This window comes from Pleurodeles waltl, chromosome 1_1, assembly GCF_031143425.1.
Source record: "Pleurodeles waltl isolate 20211129_DDA chromosome 1_1, aPleWal1.hap1.20221129, whole genome shotgun sequence".
Lineage (NCBI taxonomy): Eukaryota > Metazoa > Chordata > Amphibia > Caudata > Salamandridae > Pleurodeles > Pleurodeles waltl.
This window is the reverse complement of record NC_090436.1, coordinates 211,476,531-211,496,137: the sequence shown is the minus strand read 5'-3', so window position 1 is coordinate 211,496,137 and position 19,607 is coordinate 211,476,531. Positions and strand designations below refer to the sequence as shown.

The window sequence follows — 19,607 nt, the reverse complement described above, 5'->3', positions numbered from 1 at the left end:
TTTGCTCTCCCCAGGATGGCCCAGTGGGCAGGCCACCCACTGTATGGACTGTATGGACTGTGGCTTTGCTCTCCCCAGGATGGCCCAGTGGGCAGGCCACCCACTGTATGGACTGTTTGGACTGTGGCTTTGCTCTCCCCAGGATGGCCCAGTGGGCAGGCCACCCACTGTATGGACTGTATGGACTGTGGCTTTCCTCTCCCCAGGATGGCCCAGTGGGCAGGCCACCCACTGTATGGACTGTTTGGACTGTGGCTTTGCTCTCCCCAGGATGGCCCAGTGGGCAGGCCACCCACTGTATGGACTGTTTGGACTGTGGCTTTGCTCTCCCCAGGATGGGCCAGTGGTCATGGAGTCCCCTCGTGGATCTGGCGTCGTGTACTCAAGTGGCTGAGGTGCCCCCCCTTCCCTTCCCCCTGAGGTGCCTGTCCTATTTTCTTTCTGATGCCCCTGCAGTGTTCTCTCCGTGGAGTTCTTGTCGTGGGACTGGGCCTTGCCCCTTTGCACAGGACCCCTGTGATCCACGGACAGTGGTTGGACTACATTTAGTAGCTGTATATATTTTGTACATAGTTTATTTATTTATTGGGATTAATGGTGTACATATTTCAATATATCTGCCCGTTTATGATCTCTTCTTTTGGTCTTTGCATTATTTCGGAGGGGGGTGGTTTGTGGGTTGTGACAGTGATCTGTGGGAATGCATTGATGTGTGTGTTGTAGTGGGTGTGGGTGGGTGGGTGTGTGCCGGTAATCTTTTCCCTCCCCTGTGTCGTAGGTGCCGTACTCACCGATGTCTTCCGCGCCGCCGGGCGTGCTCCTGGTATATGAGGAGGAATAGGAGTGCGGGGATGACCTGCAACTCTGGCTCCATACTGCCGGAATCTCGCGTGGAGTGCGTAGAGGTGAGCGTTTTCCCGTTCGTAGTCTGTTTCCGCCGTGTTCTTATCGGCGGTGCTCCCGCCCCGGAAAAGGTGGCAGATTGGTGGGTCGTAATAGGGTGGGCGGTACTTTGTCTGCCGCCGGGCTGTTGGCGGGAACCGCCGCGCTGTTTGTTTGTACCGCTGTGGCGGTCGGAGTGTTAAGTTGGCGGGCTGTGTTGGCGGTTCCCGCCAGGGTCAGAATTGCATATTTTAGACCGCCGGCCTGTTGGCGGCTTGGCCGCCGCTTTATCACCGACCGCCAGGGTCAGAATGAGGGCCTTAATATCACTTTTCAGTGATATCTTTACAATTTCACATTGCATCTTTATTCATTTTGACCTGCAATTATCCAGATAAATATTATATATTTTTCTAAACACTGTGTGGTGTATTTTTGTGTGCGATATGGTGTTATTGTATGATTTCTTGCACAAATACTTTACACATTGCCTTCTAAGTTAAGCCTGACTGCTCGTGCCAAGCTACCAGAGTGTGGGCACAGGATAATTTGGATTGTGTGTGACTTACCCTGACTCGATTGAGGGTTCTTGCTTGGACAGAGGGCAACCTGACTGCCAACCAAAAACCCAATTTCTAACAATGACTGTCATTGTCTTGGAGCTGCTGTAAAATGGCCAACTCAAAGCTTTCAGTCAGTGAATCCTGCATTGGATGAAGGGAAAAAATGCTCCCTCTTTCAATGGGATTTTTTCATTTTGAAATTCATTATACTTGGAGGATTTGAAAATTTGGTGTCTCAAAGGACCTAGCAATTGGTGGTAAACATAAAACAAGCTTTTGCAGTGCAATGGGTCTCGCATTTACTCGAGTTAAAGCTATTAGCATTGTAAACTCCTAACGGACTTTACTTGCCACATAAACTGAAAAGTAAAACAGTTTCACATAAGCGAGCCGATGGCCACCATGAGCACAAAGCAAACACACAAAAGGAAACAGAAGTCCACTTGCAGTGAAACTTATTGGCAAAAGTGCAATTATCCATGTAACTGCAAAAGTGCAAACATCCATGTAACAGGGTCGATGTCATGGGAGCACATTTTTAGTGTTCTACCGAAAAAAAAGGCAAAGAGTGAAACAAAGCAGCATCTACTAAAATATCAAAGGGGCTGGTCCATCTAAAACTGATAGCATGCCTGTGTAAATGGACAAAGAACAGGAAAATACTCAATAAACATCCTGAAATGCTGGACTTGTTACAGGGTACAAAATATTATTTTATGAAAGTGAAAGTTTGTCTTTGCCTGGGCAAAGAATGGTTTAAAATAAGAATGGATGCAGTAAAATGAAGCGCTTGGTGTCCCTGCCACTTGAGAATGCTACAGTCATGTCTATGCCTGGGCCTGGGTGGGACTAATGGACAGCGCAGGCCCATGCATTGTTAAGACCAATAGGACCACCATGGGACAAAGTGAAAGAGTCCTGGTTCTCCAAAATCTGTACTGGTGGGCCCACTGGCACGCCCCGGCGCAATATAACCACTGGGTTAAGGAGAGGGCACTGTATGGCCATAAAGATAGGGTGGTGGGTAGCTATAAAGTAAGGTTTCATTTTAAGGTGTAGGTTAGCATAGGGTCAGTACACTTACTCTTGAATCTGATTTACTCAGTGTAGTGGTAATCTCAGAAGTGGTAATGCCTGCAGTGATAATTTCAGCAGTAGTAATCACAGTAGTGGTGTTTTAAGGTGTAGGTTAGCATATGGCCAGTACACTTACTCTTGAATCTATTTTACTCAATGTAGTGGTAATCTCAGAAGTGGTAATCTCAACAGTGGTAATCCCTGCAGTGGTAATCTCAGTGGTAGCAATCACGGTAGTGGTAATCTCAGAGGTAGCAGTCACAGTAGTGGTAATCCCAGTAGTGGTAATCTCAGAAGTGGTAATTCCTCTAGTGATAATTTCAACTCTGCTGAGATTACCAGTTACTCCTGTTAAAGCTATTAGCCTTGTAAACTCCTAACCGGGCTTTTTTTGCCACATAAACTGAAAAGTAAAACAGCTTCACTTGAGGGAGCCCACGGCCACCATAAGCGCAAAGCAAACACGCAAAAAGGAACAGAAGTCCGCTCGCAGTGAACCTACAACCCTACTAAATTCTCCCTCTTTATCTCACCCTGCTACTATGATCTCCCAAACCTTTCCACAGACTCTTAATTCCTCCATCCCCTTTTACTCATCCCAAGCCTTTGGGATGGGTAAATGAGGGATATACTCCCAATTAACACTTTGGATTTCTTTCCTCCTCCACCCCTCCATTAATCCAGTCAATCTAACAAACTCTCATATCCGCGGCTCAAATTAACTCATAATAATACTAAAACTGTACTCATATTTCCGGATAATAATCCATCACTAATTCTTGTTGGGTTCCAAAGTAGCCTGCTACTCGCCGAAAAGCTCTTCGAAGCCTCGTCAGGGGTAGTAAGCACTAGATAAATACTATTACAATACAATACAATATCTGTCGCCTATTTGTAACGGACATTTTGAAAGAGCTACTGAACATGTTTAACCACATCAAGCTACGTACGGCACTCTTTTAATTAAAATTCTAGTTTCGCGCTAAATTTGGCGGAATTCCTTTCGGGGCTATTTGGGTAGGAAAAAGCAACTACTCCTACGCTGAACACTTAACTTTTTAACAGATTTGCACAAAGCTTGACATGCCTAAACTTAGAAACTTATGCTATTTGATTGGATAACACGGTACAGATTTGTCAAACATCACCAGTGCTATAAGCAAACTAAAACACTTTTTGAAGTGTCTTCACCATAATAGCAAAGTCGTTAAGGCCGGCTGTGTAATATTTAAATATACATTCTTGCCGAGGTGGATATTCTTATTTGCTTTTTTTTTTTTTACCTTTTCAGATCTGCTATCCATTTTGTCGCCCTCGACAATTGTGGTTTGGTGGGACCTGTTGCAATATCGCACTTACAACCATTGAAGAGCATACAAATGCGGAAAAACAACATATACTATACCTTTGTGTGCTGGGACCCCTTCACTGGTTTCGAAGTACTGAGATTTACTCCAGTCACTCCAACTGCCCTTAAAGTAATCCCCATGTGGCTTGGAGCGAACTTTAACCTCATACTTTGCACCTCGTGACAACTTTTGTTCGAGTAAACGATATTGAAGAAAAGAGATCTCTTCAAGCTAAAATGAAAGGGAGGAGTTTTAAATGAGTTGAAGGGTTTAGTTTGAGAAATTCAAGCAGACAGAATCGTGGGAAACATTATGCTTCCAAAATTGATTATTACCCCCATTTAGTCCGCATTTTGTTTGTTGTATGCTGCAATTAGTAGACTCGAAAACACATGCTTTAATATCTCATTTGCTGCACAACCCATTTAATTAATACACTGGATTTCAACAGGTTACATGTGCCATTCATTGTACCTCAGCTTGGTCTCTGTTATATTTGTGCAGGTGGGCGGGCACCAACTCTCATTTGTGCACCCTGGGTTATTTTTGTTATCGTCATACTCGAACCAAAACAAGAGACCGAAAGGAAGAAAAGGGAGAAAAACAAAGAAGAAACAGAAATATATCAAAGCAGTAAGGAAAGGAGAAGGCAGATGTAAAAAACACCTGCCAGAGTGAAATAAAGAGGCAGAAAGTGTAGGGTTGTGATAGAAAGAGGTATGAGTTGGAGTCAAATAGTAAACATTTGCAGAACTGTGATATTGCATCAGGGCTTGCTGGTACCTCATCTACAGTGCAGGTCTGTTCGGCATGGTGGGTTTGGTCTAGAAAGCCATCCACAGTCTAGGGACCTCGTTTGGAGGCCAAAAATTGCTGCCCAGACTGTAGTGTAGTCACAAGGGTGTGACAGTGCCTCAATAAATGTGCAGACCGCTGTGTCACTTTCCAAAGACTGCCACCAAGGTCCCAGGAGTGAAGGCCAGATGCTAGGCTAGAGATCTGCAAGTAATAACCCATTCAGCACTCAAGACCATGATTGGTTTGGTGGGAATGGATGTAGCACTGCTGCTGAGGGCTGCATGAAAGAAACTACATGTATTCTAGGCTGAAGTAAGAGCAGAGAATAACAGTAGTCTTGTGCTCTGTTCAATATAAATAAATCTGTCCCTCAAACAAATCTGAGAAAACCTTCATCTGATGAGACAAGTATATTTGACTATAATCCGACAATGTCTCTAATGTGTGTTCTTTCAGAATTGGTTAGAGAATTTAAAGTCACAGATTTGGCTTTAACCACCACTCAAGAAGCGGGTTGTAGATACTGAAGGGGCCATAAGGTGAAACAATCCCTGATTTGTGGGCATTTCTGAAGGGGCAGAAGGGTACTAACCAAAAAGGTTCCTAAACACTTGTATTCACAACTAGGTGCCAGATGATGATTTGTCCGCCTGTTTTATGGTTGACAAAGAAATATATGTTATGGCTGACACTGCCAAAGTGGAGTCCTTCAGTGGCCACCTCCAAGGGTGTTGCTTGTACAGCTTCTCTAGTTTATAGTCCACAACACATGTCAGCTTGAAACTGGGAACAGATCCTGTATGATTCCTATTTCATGAATAAAGCTTCATAATATACTCCTAGTAGCTGCAAAACTGAAGGTCCTCTTCAAATCCAGTGAAACTTCTAAAACCTCTGAGGCCACTTGCCACTGGGTAGTCACACCTAAAGACTTGGGTGTGTAGTCTTGATTTGATGCAACAGTAGAATGAAGCTCCTTGATGCTTGGTGGTTGGCAGATAAAGCCTTCATCAACTATCTTAAGTAAGAGGCAGACCTTTACTTTCAATCTAACAATGGATCAGTAGGCTCTGCATTGTGTCAGGGGATGCATTCATGCCAGTGCTTAGGTAAGGGCCATAGAATGTATATCCTATTCAAAGAAGGATAATCCTGAGGAAATGGCGTAAGTAAGGGTCTGCATGCTTGACATTGATGCCAAATACCAAGACAAACAGGTAGTGCTCTACAACTTGGAACAGGCTAAATTGGTTTTGAAATAGAATTTACTGGGATAGGCCAGGGGAATCATGATGGTCTCACTGTGCTGGGCTTATGATTATGGTAAGAAGGATACTCAGCTTCTTTATTGACTTAAAAATAGGTAAGACCATAGTTGGCATATGAATGGAACAAAAGTTGCATCGGTTTACTTTAGCTCAACACTAGGGAATATATCCAACTTATACTAGATTCTGTATAACTCCGGTCTACCTTCCTCTGAGGGAACACTGAGGACATTTATTAACAGTCTTCCTTGCAACAGGGTGACACTGGAAGGCAGAAACTTGTTTGAAGGCCAAATTACAGTGAAGGACTTTGAGGGAGGGGGATCCTCGGCCACCTTCAGTTTGGAAAATTCCTGAGGTTCAGCTTTTTCCAGTTAAATTATTTAAATGGCTGTCACCTATACTGATAACATAATCTCATACAATGATTGAAACCTTTCTGTTAGATGGCACACTGTTATTTATACTGTAAGCTATTCTCTCTTATAATTGTGAAGGTTAAGGAGTTTGCCAAAGTCATGGGAAACCGTGTTACCTATGCCAAAGGGATCCTGATCCATGCTCATCAGTGACTTCATGCAAGGGTGCTCTGCATGTCACATTAAGTGTTTACTCAAAGCTTTGGAAACATCCCATCACCTTACAGGATCCCTGGCACATTTATTAATTGATTTTGAAAAAGCCCCGGACACAATCTCATGGGGCTTTTAATTGCCCTCTTATCCAATACATGCTTTGGTCTTAATTTCTGGAGTCTGTCAGGCTTTCTATGTGACACCTGTGGATAGATTCTGGGTCAATGGTATACATTCTGACCTGTTTCCCTTGGAATGGAGTACTAGGCAAAGGTGCCTCTTATCACCCCTGCTATATGCGTTGGCTATTTATCCACGCACTAAACATTGATGCTTATCCAAGGATTTGAGTGGACACTGTGCATGGAAAATAGGGCCTGACTTCATGGGGCTAACCTTCTTCTTTATTACTGGGATTCACAGATCCGTGGCCTCCAAGCAATGTACCTATTGGATCAGTACAAGGAGTATTCCAATCACCGAATGAATTGGTTCAAATACAACACTTTTCTGGTTCAGCTGAGAATGGAATTGATGGATGGGCATCCAAACTGGCCAGTGGGATTCAAATACCTTGGGGTATTCACAACAAAGCTAACATCAGAGCTGGCCATGGTGTAGCTTTAGCACTTTTTGCAAAACTGAAATGTCTGCCAGCTGCTTGCATGTTTAACAGCTGCCATTTTATTCTATTTTTTTTTACATAAATAAACACATCAAGTTGAGGTTTATTCCAGCAAAACAAAAATGTAAATGGCCCTTACATGCTGGCTGCTTTCTTCCAGCATGTGGGAGTACCTTCTGCTGTTTCCTCTTCAAGGCTGGAAAGCTTTGCATTTTAATCTTCAACAGGAAACGTGTGTATGAGAAGGACATCCCTAAATAGGGTGGGCCTGCTAATGCACAATAGCTGACAGCTCCCTGGTGGTAGGCCATTAGCCAAAGGTTTTCCCCTGCAGAGCTAGTTAAGGATCCACAGTGGAAAACGTGGTGCCTTTCTGACTCTTAATAGAGGAGAGACTGCGAGTTTGGTGGGTGGGGCATCTGTCAGCTTTTGGCAGATACCCAGCAAAACCCTACATGGCCCCTTTATACAGCAACATATATGCAAAGCCTGTTCTTCCTCTAGGCCTTGTTCTCGCACATAGGCAGGCTTACAAGGCACCAATGGTGGAATGAGCAGATGACCGCTCAAGTGCAGAAATCTTTACGGTCCTTGGCAGGAAAAATATGATTCTAGATGAATGCCTGCCTGACTCACTCTCATCTTTGGTGTATGATAACCATAAGTAGAATGGAATAGGAAACCCGGGTGGATGGAATTGAGACCACTGAATTGTATGCCTTCCCATTCTTATTATGCTAACCGATGAGGAAGTATTTTATGTCTATTTGTATTAATACATTAAGTCGTTTTCTATACCTACCTAAAGTGCTACCAAAGCCTTTGCATTATTGCACATTGACATGCATTTTAACAGTACACACATTATGCATTGTAGTGCTGTCTACTGCACATTTAGCCCGACTGTTCAAGTACGTGTAGCCTCATTTTGAAGTTGGGATAGCCAAACAAAAACTGCAGATTAAGTGAGGTCAGCCTTTCAAATATACCCCCATTGTATGTTTTTCTCAAGGTCTTTCCACAACAAGAGCTCTGTACCTGCTCATTTGTGTCTGTCTTGAGTTTTGGTTTAATCAATTCTACCACTGAATATCAATCCCCAGAATATATCGAGGTTGGAATATAGAGGGGCAAATTACTGAGAGATAAGTGCACATCGAAAATTACAGATTTACTAATCCTCTCCACAGCTATGTACCTTGAATATAATGTACTGCATAAGTACATATATGTGAAGTAAAGCAGAGAAAACGTAGACATACTTACATGTTGATATTTGTTTTCAATATCTTATCCTCAATATTGTGTCCCCTCAATATTCTGGAGTCGATATTCAGAGTTGTAGGAAGCTGGCTCTTTATATAGTGATCCAAAGTGAGGTACACTGTGCAAAGAGTCCAAGCAATCCCCATAGGTATCACAGAGGGACAAGTGACATTCCAAATGCTTTCTTTTTTGGTAGTGTGGTCAGGCAGTTAGGTATATCAGAGGGTAGTACTAAGCATGGAAGTCACACACTCGTACAGCAAGAAAGACACACACTCAATAAAGAAATCCAACACCAATTTATGAAAATAACACATATTTTTATATAAATTCAGATACCAAGATCACCGGAATCAGGTGAGTACTTTTCAAGATATTTCTTTTTTACAGTTTTCAAAAGTTGACAGTGCATTTTTGGGGCGTGGTAATGTCATCCTTTGGGGGGAAAACATGTACTGGTTTTGGGCCCTACACAGCAACTTACGGGACTGTTCTCCAGGACTTAAGGTGAGTAAGGGGCATAGTCCAAGGCAACTCCAACAAGTCACCTCGGGAGGCTCTGATACGTCCAGGTGCAGAGGTGTGCTTTGGCGTCAGCTGTCCCATTCACTTTAATGGGGAAAAGTCCGGTTGGAAAGTTGCTGCAATTTAGGACTGGAAGACCAGTCCGCGGCTGTTTGTCCTGACATGCTGAGGTGGTGTTTCCCCAAACTGTTTTGCTTTTTCTGGTAGGTTTTGCTGGTTCCTCCATAGTGGCCTTAGGGCCCTAGGCTTCTTCCCACTGTTAGTATATTGAGAAAGTGCATGCGTGCCTTCCCACCTGTGTTGGGAAGTGGCGCTGGCCTAGGTGTGTGTACTTGCACCTATGGTGCTTTAAACATGTAACTCGCCTGACTTAGCAGGTCTGTGTGCGCACTTGCACCTTTGGTGTGTGAGAAAGTAGCCTCTTTCTACCATGGTTACCCCCAATTTTGGCCTGTTTGTGAGTGTGTGTCAGTGTGTTTTTACTGTGTCACTGGTATCCTGCTAGCCAGGACCCCAGTGCTCATAGATAAAAAACCTATATGTCAGTGTGTTTTGCCTGTCTCCCTGGGATCCTGCTAGTCAGGACCCCAGTGCTCATAATTTATGGCCTAATGTGTATGCCTGTGTAGTGCCTAACTGTGTCACTGAGGCTCTGCTAACCAGAACCTCAGTGATTATGCTCCCTCTGCTTTTAAATTTGTCACTGTAGGCCGGTGACTTAATTTGCCAATTTAAATTGGCATACTGGACCCCCCCTTATAAGTCCCTAGTATATGGTACCTAGGTACCCAGGGCATTGGGGTTCCAGGAGATCCATATGGGCTACAGCATTTCTTTTGCCACCCATAGGGAGCTCAGACAAACCCTTACACAGGACTGCCATTGCAGCCTGGGAGAAATAGTGCACACACTATTTCACAGCCATTTTCACTGCACTTAAGTAACTTATAAGTCACCTATATGTCTAACCTTCACTTGCTGAAGGTTAGTTGCAAAGGTACTAATTTTGAGGGAACCCTTTGCACTAGCAAAATTGCCCCCACATAGTTCAGGGCCATTTCCCCAGACTTTGTGAGTGTGGGGATACCATTACACGCCTGCACTACATCTAGGTTAATACCTATATGTAGCTTCACAATGGTAACTCCGAATATGGCCATGCAACATGTCTAAGATCATGGAATTGTCCCCCAATTCCAAATCTGGTATTGGGAGAGCCAATTCCATGTGATTGTATGTTGGAACAATGCATGCTGGAACAATGCATTCCTGAACAACGAGGTCGGAACAATGACCGCGTTGTTACCACTAATGCCTTTACCATGAATGCCTTAACAACGATTTTTTGTTGTAAAGGCATTCCTGGTAAAGGCATTAGTAATCGGCATGCATGGTTCCAGCATGCGTCCCCCCTGGCCCCCACCCTTAAAAATTACCGCAACTCCCCCACCCCCTCCCATAAAACCACACCAACCCCCCACTCTTGCCCCTAAAACGACCCCAACCCCCACCTCGTCCCTAAAATTACCGCGACCCCCACCCTGCCCCTAAAACCTAAAACCACCCCAACCCCCACACCCCGCCCCTAAAACAACCCCCACCCCATCCCTAAAACCTAAACTACCCCAACCCCACCCCTAAAACCTAAAACCACCCACCCCTAAAACTACCCTGAGCCCCCCACCCCGCCCCTAAAATTACCCGACCCCCCAACCCACCCCTAAAACCTAAAACTACCCCAACCCCCACCCCTAAAACAACCCCAACCCCCACCCCATCCCTAAAACCTAAACTACCCCAACCCCACCCATAAAACCAAAAACCACAGCAACACCCCGCCCCTAAAACTACCCCGAGCCCCCACCCCGCCCCTAAAACCTAAAACCCCCCCAGTCCCCCACCCCACCCCTAAAATTACCGACCCCAACCCACCCCTAAAACCTAAAACCACCCCAACACCCACACCTAAAATTACCAGAATCCCTCACCCGCCCCTAAAACCTAAAACCACCTCAACCCCACCCCTAAAACTTAAACCACCCCAATCCCCCACCCCACCCCTAAAAACCTAAACCACCCCGACCCCCACCCCAAATACTAAAAATACCCAACCCCCCACCCCACCCCTAAAACTAACCCTAATTTAGGGTCTCTCCTGTGGGTTCTCTTCAGATTCTCCTTGCAAGTTTCCTTCAGGACTCCTCTGCAATAACTTCAGACTGTTCTGACCTCGGATCAAACACAGCTGCTCCAAGAAACGCTGTAGCTGCAACAAAGTGTCTACAAGAGACACCTTTCTTCAGCAACCTCAGCTCCAAGTCAGCAACTGCAACAGTTTCCATGGTGTGCACGCTCTGGGGACTCCCTGTCTTCATCCTGCACCAGAAGAACCAAATAAATCTCCAGTGGAGTGACAGAGTCACTCCCCTGCTCCAAGCAGGAACCTTCCAAGACAACGACCTGTGCCCTGGGACTCCTCTCACAATGACGAGCATGCTCCTAAGGACAAAGAGGGTGAACATCATCGACATAGACTGTCCTGAGGTCCTGCTGATGCAGTTTGGTGGAGGTAAGACATTGCTTTCCCCAAGAACGACAGTACCCCTGTGTATTGTGTCTTCTTCACCTCCTGAGGCTTCTGTACACTCTTTGCAAAATTCCTTCCTGCACAGCCTGGCCCAGGTCCCCAGCACTCCACCCTGCGACGCTCAACTAGCTGAGTTGTTCTCTGGTGGCGTGGGACCTTCTTTAGTTGTGCTGCATCCACCACGGTTTGCACCTCCTTTGAACCCGGATCCTGTGGTTTCTGGGGGTGCTGGCTGGCATCCTGAGGGCTCCCTAAAGTACTGAGAGCCCCCTCTTCCTCCTCACACAGAGTTGAGGCCCCCAGGTCCCTCCTGAGTCCATCCAGTGCCATTTTGATGAAAAATGCTCTTGTGTCGTAGCCAAGGCTTGTTGGCACCTTCCAATACGAAATCTCATCTGCAACGATCTTCCCACCATAGACCATCTTTTGCATCATGCAGGAGCCCACTGGCATCTTCCTAGGGTGCATTCCTGCAGTCTTCAACTAACCAGGGACTCTTCTTTTGCACCCTCTTCTGGGTTGGCAGGGGCTCCTGACCTTCCTGGAACTTCTTTCAACTTCTGGACTTGGTCCCCTTCCTTTGCAGGTCTTCAGGTCCAATAATCCAGCAGTTGTTCTTTGCAGACTTGGTTGGCTGCTGCAAAATCCCCAAAACGAGGTATAGTGTGTTCTAAGGAAACTTGCAGTACTTTACTCCTGCTTTTCTGGGCTCTGGGGTGGGGTAATTTACTTACCTTTACTCTATTCTTACTTTCCCAGCGATTCTGCACACACTACACTTGTCTAGGGGGGAATTTGTGATTCACATTCCACTTCTTTAGTATATGGTTTTTGTTGCACCTAGACCTATTTTCTCCCATTGCATTCTATAGGATTTCCTACTGTTTGCATTGTTCTATGACTATTTACTTGTCTAATTTTGGTGTCTAGTGTATATATTGTGCATAATACTTACCTCCAGAAGGAGTGTTGTCTCTAAGATATTTTTGGTACTGTGTCACCCAAATTCATACCTTTATTTTGGTAACACTGAGTATTGTCTTTACTTGTGTATAAGTACTGTGTAACTATAAGTGGTATTGCATGAGCTTTGCATGTCTCCTAGTTCAGCCTAAGCTGCTCTGCTATAGCTACCTCTATCAGCCTAAGCTGCTAGAACACTACTACTTCATTAATAAGGGATAACTGGACCTGGTATAAGGTGTAAGTACCCAAGGTACCCAGTACAAACCATGCCAACCTCCTACATGGTGCTTTTTAAAATGTGTCCAGCCTGCCAATGCAGGTTTGTATGTCCGCAAGGACATGTATGCCGAGAGAGTGAAGAATACCCCTGTGTGTTTCCACTGCATAGGAGAGCTGCTCTGCCCATAGGTTAACATGGGAGAAGTTTTATAATTACACCTAGCTGCAACAGTGGATTGCAGCAGAGCAGCCTCATGTTGTTTACTATCATTGGATTTGTCTTGACAAACCCCTTTCTATGGTAAAGGTTGTTTTGCGAAAATTAATCTTTGTCAAATAATTGTTTAGAAAGTTGACATTTCACTGCCCTAAAATACTTTGTGTGCCTTTTATTGTGACTCAAGTCCACACTGGGGGATGGAGGAGCAGATCTGTGCATTCCCCAGCGACAACTATAAAACTTGGGCGTGCACCTGGAACGAAGACCTCTTCCATTTGTGGTCCTGGCTGTATAGATTCAAGAGAGAGGTTCTGACACTTGGCCTCTCGGAGCCAGATCATGGCCCCACTAAAACTTAAGATCCGCATTCCATAGCCCCATGGCAGACAGGACTGAAATTTAGGGGAGACATCTGTGGTTCAAAGGGGAACCCTCTGAACCTCCCCCAACTTCAAAGACACAATACAGTATAACTCCCCGTGCCCCACTGTATAGATACACTTACAGGAACATGGTGCATACTGCCAGAAGAATCTGTTGTGCCATTGCGCCACAGAAGTTGTGCCTCCTACTAGGGAGGTGAGGATTTGGTTAACTATCTGTATATTTCAGCACCTGGCTGGGCTAGGAGCTACTGTGAACAGCGTGTGTCCCAGAGTGACCCTCCCACGTGGTTGGCAGACCGCGGCATTCCTTGGAAGGTATGGTGCAGAGACCCTTGAGTGAACTCCCCAAATGGTGGCCAGATTTCCATTTTTCGAATATTGCATGATCAGCCGTTATCTCTTGGCTTCCCCCAACCTTTCCCCTGGGATCTTAAATAAGTACAAATCCAGCCGCAAGTGGTTTAGTATATGGGGAAAGGGTGCTACCATCTCCAGCTTGTGATGGGGCAGGGGTGTGGAGTAGGAACTGGTTGGAGAGTGGAAGAAGGTTTGGAGCCAAGGGGGGGGTCTGCGAGTGCAGTGACCAATAACCTGCCAGATATCAGTGCACCGCATTAGGGTGCTTGAAGTGAGTGTGAGCGAGTGCATGTTATACAAGCCTGCCTGATATCCGTGGCACCGCGTAGCAGTGCGGAGAGTGTGAGTGACCATTTGTGACTGACTACACCACACAGAGGTGTGGCGTACACGTTGTTTCTTGGTCTGAGGACTTTCACGGTTGACATTGGGTTTTACCTGTGCGGTTTAGGCCATGGAACTACCTAAAAGTATTGCTGTTCTCTCTATGTACAAATTGTTGCTATCGTTGTAAACCAGGGTGTATCCTAGAATTGTGTGACATTGAATTGGGGAAATCGCTAGGGTGCTGACAGCTTGTTGGCACTGCATGAGGGAGGTGGGACAGAAATAATTATTTTTCTCATTTGTACATTCTGCTAATGTTGTTTTAACACAGTTGGGCATAATACTGCTAGTGATATTATTTCTAAATGTGATTTATGCCCAGATTTACATGATGTTCATGTTTGTTAATTAATGTGTGTGTTGAATACAAACTTTATTTACATATTCCTTGAGAGAAGTCTCTTTTGTGATGCTCAGTGTATTTGTTGTGTGGAAGTGATGTGCCATTGCTTTACACATTGCCCCTGCGACAAGCCTGGCTGCTCTGTTGCAAGCCATCCAAGGGTAAGCGCAGGTCATACAGCTAAGTGTAATCGCCCATCCCTGATGGGACTGGTAGGTTCTGTCTGACTAGGACCTCGCCTCAGCCAACCAGAACATGCCACCTCCAACAGAAGGAACCAACAAGGGGGCTTGAACCTTGAAGTTCTCAGGCATGTCTGTCCACTTCTCCTAGGGCTGTGGGGCTTGCATGCAGTGATGTCTTTTGGCATCAAGTTCAGTGATGCAGTTCCTCATGGTTGCAGAGGGACCTGCTGAAACAGTTTACTGGCATGGACTAAGGGTCCGGTCTGACCAAGCCAATAAGTAGGCTCATGTCTCACGAGGCTGGGAGATGTGGGGACATCCTTGGTTCTTTTCTCATTGGTGCAGAGGTGACCTGAGGCATCAATCTTCTGTCTCCTGGTCACTCGTGGTTGTGGGGGGTCTAAAGAAACAGGCTGCAGAAGCTGCCTCAAAGTCGACAATGGGCAAACTCAGGGTGGGCTTCATCTTTGAAGGGCCAGGGCACCATGTTGGCACTGTTGGCCCACTTCAGCTCTGGCTAGGCGGCTTGGATGCAGTGGTGGATAGACTGAGAAAATTAAATTTAGGACCACTCTTTTTCATGCTAACATCAATGTGTATAAGGGGTATCGGGTTAACTCAAGAGGCCTGTGTAGACGTAAAGTACTTTGCAGTCTAGACTGGACTGAGAAAGAGGCAGGCTGGCAGACCTAATACCTCAGTACTAGGGTTGCCATCAATCTCCAAGAAAATTTGTCTCATGTTTTTAGGTTCTGGAAAAGCCATTCCCTGTCGTGATGATTTGGGAGCAGATGATTGGTTTTTACACAGTCATGAGGTTTTGGACACCAATACAATGTTCTTAATACAACTGTTGCACTTCACTTTACAGTTCAACTATTTTACATGGCAAAAAGGATACTTCTTTAACTGAGAAGAACATTGATGGAGAATACACAGCTACAACCTATGCAAACATGTTCAAGCAGGATTTGAATAGACTTGAGTGGACAGGAAAATTACTACTTTATGTTAGATTTATCCCTGATATTTTCCTTTCAGGAAAGGATATGGAAAACAAATTACAACAGAACACAGAAGAACTGAATACATGGTACAACAGAATTAGATATACCCTTAACATACAAAGAAAAGGAATTTCATTATTGGGTTTCCATGTCATCATATATAGAAAAGAATTACAATCAAGTACTGAAACCACAATAGCCAATTCTAGTGTAACCTTTTCTGTTTCCTGCCACTAAAGAAGCAACGTCAGTGATCTCAATTCATTTGAAACAAGAGGATTGTGTCCAAAACCGGTGAATATTAAAAACAGGAAGAAAGATTGTACAATACATTTAGGGACAGAGGTTACATTAGAATAATCATACAGCTAACAAAACCTCTCTCCAGATGCATTTCTGCAGATTAAACCTGCTAAAATTTACCACCAGAAAAGGGCCCATTAAATAACAGAGTATGCAGAGTGTTGTGTGGTAAACATCAAAATCCACATATTAGGCCCCATTGTGCCTATGCATGAAATAGGTGCAGTTTATCACACTTTCAAACACTGCAATGTTAGATTTGATAGGATCAGATGCAATATATGTTACATCTTACAATGAAGCCCATGTAACAGAGGCCTCACTATTTAATCAGAGTGTAGATTAATTTTCTTCTCTTGAAGAGTATCACATTAACTGAAATGCATTGATGTTTGCAACTTAATATGAGTACTAATTATTCACAGTCATATACAGTTTGAAGAATGCAAATGAAATAAAAAGAAACAAACTTGCCTTAAAATGCAATCAACTCATCATCTCCCTCTCCGAAGACACCACCAACACCAGAACACTGGAGCCAGACTTGTCCTGGATCTCGCTAGATGAACCCACTCCCTACTTCAGGGAACTCCACAGGCTCCTTGTACAGAAAATATGCCAGTTCAAGCTCCTGACCCATGCATACAAGGCCCAACACAACTGCGGAACCGGTCTGCTTGAACCACCACCTGAACATCAGTTACCTCACCAGACACCTCCATTCCGCTTCCATTTCTCTAACCCACACACCACCCATCCGACATAGAAGACAAGAAGCGCTCTACAAATCTACTGCTTGATTGACTGAATCTAGTTGTGCATTAATCTAATTAGTCAATATTTGACAGCATAATATGGACATAGCTGTGCATAAAGGTACACTTAGCTGGCTCAGTCAAGTTCATTTTCACAGTTACTAACATTTGGACATACATAGATTTGGATTAAATTATGTATTTATTTAATTTATTTATTATTTTATAGAGTGCGAGATTACCCACAGGTGTCCTGGCACTGACAAACTGATACACTCTATACACCAACTCGCCTACTCAATTGTTCAAGGGAGGATCTATGTAAATAAATGGGTTTCATGAGTGTTGTGAAATTGTAAAAGGTTCAACTCTCAAGCGTCAACCTTTTAAATCACCAATCTATTCCATGCCTGAGCTGTAACCACAGACAAAGCCCTTCCTCCTAATATTGCTCTTCAATATTTAGGTACTGTGATCAGACAAGCTGGCATTAAGGTTACTTTTTCACGCATAAACAATCCTAAATTGTTAACCATTTAAAGTATATTACATAGGTCACTACTGACAGAACCTTATTTTGTCAGTTCAATGGCATTTTTAAGCATTGTTCTCTCATCAGTGCATACTACTTTTTTCAGCATTGTTCTGTTCTTTTTCAGTACTAATGGTGAGACTCACAGTATTCTTTCTGTATCTCTGCAGTATGCTTCAGTTCCACCACTGCTTTGACCAAACCTGTGTACGATTCGAACATGCCACCATGCTAGCGAATAACCCTAAAAGGTACTCAAATGAACTACTGAAATAAGCATTACAGAATCCTAGAAAACTGTGGTCAGGAATCATTTTTTTATATTTACCCAGAAATTTTGAGGCTAAATGAGAGTTGTTGCTTTCTGATTTTGACTATTTCTATGGATATGCTGCCCTCCTCAACATTCTTCACATTTTTCCCAGTAGACATGGATGTTACCTTAAACATATGGTTCACTCCAACCCTTAGCTCGGTATTTAGTGAATATGATATCTGCAAATGGCAACCAGCCACTTGCAGTCATCGCCTCATATAACCTCTCCTATCTGGTCAGCATCAAGTAGAACCTTCCTACAGTTTCATACAAATGGCATCCTCTTGTTTCATCTTTACTCCTGTGAGTACGCATTTGAAGTCACTGGAACTGGTCATGATTTCAGGCGCATGAGGCCTTTTTCAGTTTAAGACAATAGAGATGCCACTGGTAGTGCTCTAAAATTAAGAGCTTCCCAGGTTGTTGGTTGTTTGAAGACATGTTTAAGTGAGAAGCAAATCCTGCTCACTCCTCTTTGTGATTCAAACACGTGTCACCTATTTCCAACCCCACTATCTCAGACTCAACTGTCTCTCTCTCTCTCTCTCACACACACACACACTCAGACACACACACGCACATGCACACACACACACACACACACACACTTCGACTCAGGACCTTCACCAGACTCAACATTCTATGGTGACATCACAAACCATGCAGTTATCCTTGGAGCCAGAAGCTTCCTGAATGAGACACTCTGCACAGATTCTAACACAAACCATAATACAACAAATGTGAAGTACACTACCAGAGGAAACACAGTCCGGTTTCTGCTTGTAATCAGACCTAGCTGAGACCAATACTACTGCGTGCAGGGCACAGACCCAGTGCTGCTGAGCTGCATTTCAACCACAAATTGTTAACTGTAAACCTAACAATGGATGCACACATTTTATATCCCTCATCCAATAGACACTATTTTCCAAATGGGTTTTCAGTCAGTATTGTTGCATTGAAACAGATTCATTCTCACTTTGTCTGGCAATTTGAACTATCCTTTCCAAACAATCAAGGTATTAATGTTTCCTTTCAAATGGCTACCACTGAAATACTTTTGTTCAGACGTTTCACAGATGGACAAAGTAGAAGGTCCATCCTCTATCACATCAAAGGTGGCTCTTCCGGCTGACCCAGCAGGTCAAACTTTTGGAGGGGCACAAAATAGATCCACTGGTGGGAATAATATATTTGCTCTAATTGGCTGGAGATGTGCTGTAAAAATGGTCTAACTAACATAGAAATTGGAAATTTGCCATACTGTCGGACTTCATGTCCAATGTCGGTGGAGAAAGTTGCTAGAATGTTAAAAGAGTGTGTCTCAGATCCATGCTTATGTTGATCATCCCAGGTTATTTCACCTTGTCATCCAGGTATCATATTGTTTCTAGCTAGTTAGATTTTTCTGTGTCTTTCTCTCAATATATATGGGTTGTAGTCAAAGCAAATAAAGAGACAGAAAGGATTGGCTTTATTTTTAAGTATATAATGGAATACGGTGTTCTCATCTCGAAAAAATAGCGAAAGAACTACTGTACAAACTCCTTGAGAGGGTGTGATGATAGTTGTAGTAGCTATTAGGATAATGGGTTTCTGTATCACCTGAAACAAAACATCTCGTATTATCTGGCTCCTTCGGAATCCTTTGAACATTACAGGCCTCAGTGGTAGAAAAACAGAAGCAGCCATCGGAGTTTAATTGGATGTGAAGGAAGTGTTTATCCTCAGGTCTTAAAAATGGCAAATTCCTTGAGAGCTGTCTGTTTGGATTGTGAGTTCTTGTATAATTTTAGGCAAGCGCCTCTGAGGTTTGGGCCTCCAGGAATCCAAAGATAATTATAAACCTTATGGGAATACCCAACCAGGTGGTCATCATATTTTAACTGAATATTTTAGAGAAAAAGTATGGTTCTCGCTCTGAGATTGTCTCCACTGATGTTCTTTAAGATGGTGAATAATTATTTTGAGCAAGACAGGGTGTCAGACATTCAGTTTGGTGCTTCCTCTGGCTGATTGTATCATGTTTCAGGAAAGAAAGCCAGTCATCAAATTAGTGAACAGAGCATGGAGGAGGAGGTTGGTCGGAATTTAAGTCGAAGTACTCTGGTGTGAG

General features: G+C 44.0%; 1 protein-coding gene across 1 annotated transcript in view; it reads right to left on the bottom strand.

Annotated features, from left to right (window-relative positions):
- IL7R (interleukin 7 receptor) overlaps nucleotides 1–19,607 on the bottom strand; it is a 208,114-nt gene that overhangs the window by 123,524 nt on the left and 64,983 nt on the right. Inside the window, exon 5 of the mRNA XM_069233382.1 lies at nucleotides 3,928–4,102. Coding sequence (XP_069089483.1) covers nucleotides 3,928–4,102 — 175 coding nt within the window. The remainder of the gene's footprint in view (nucleotides 1–3,927; nucleotides 4,103–19,607) is intronic.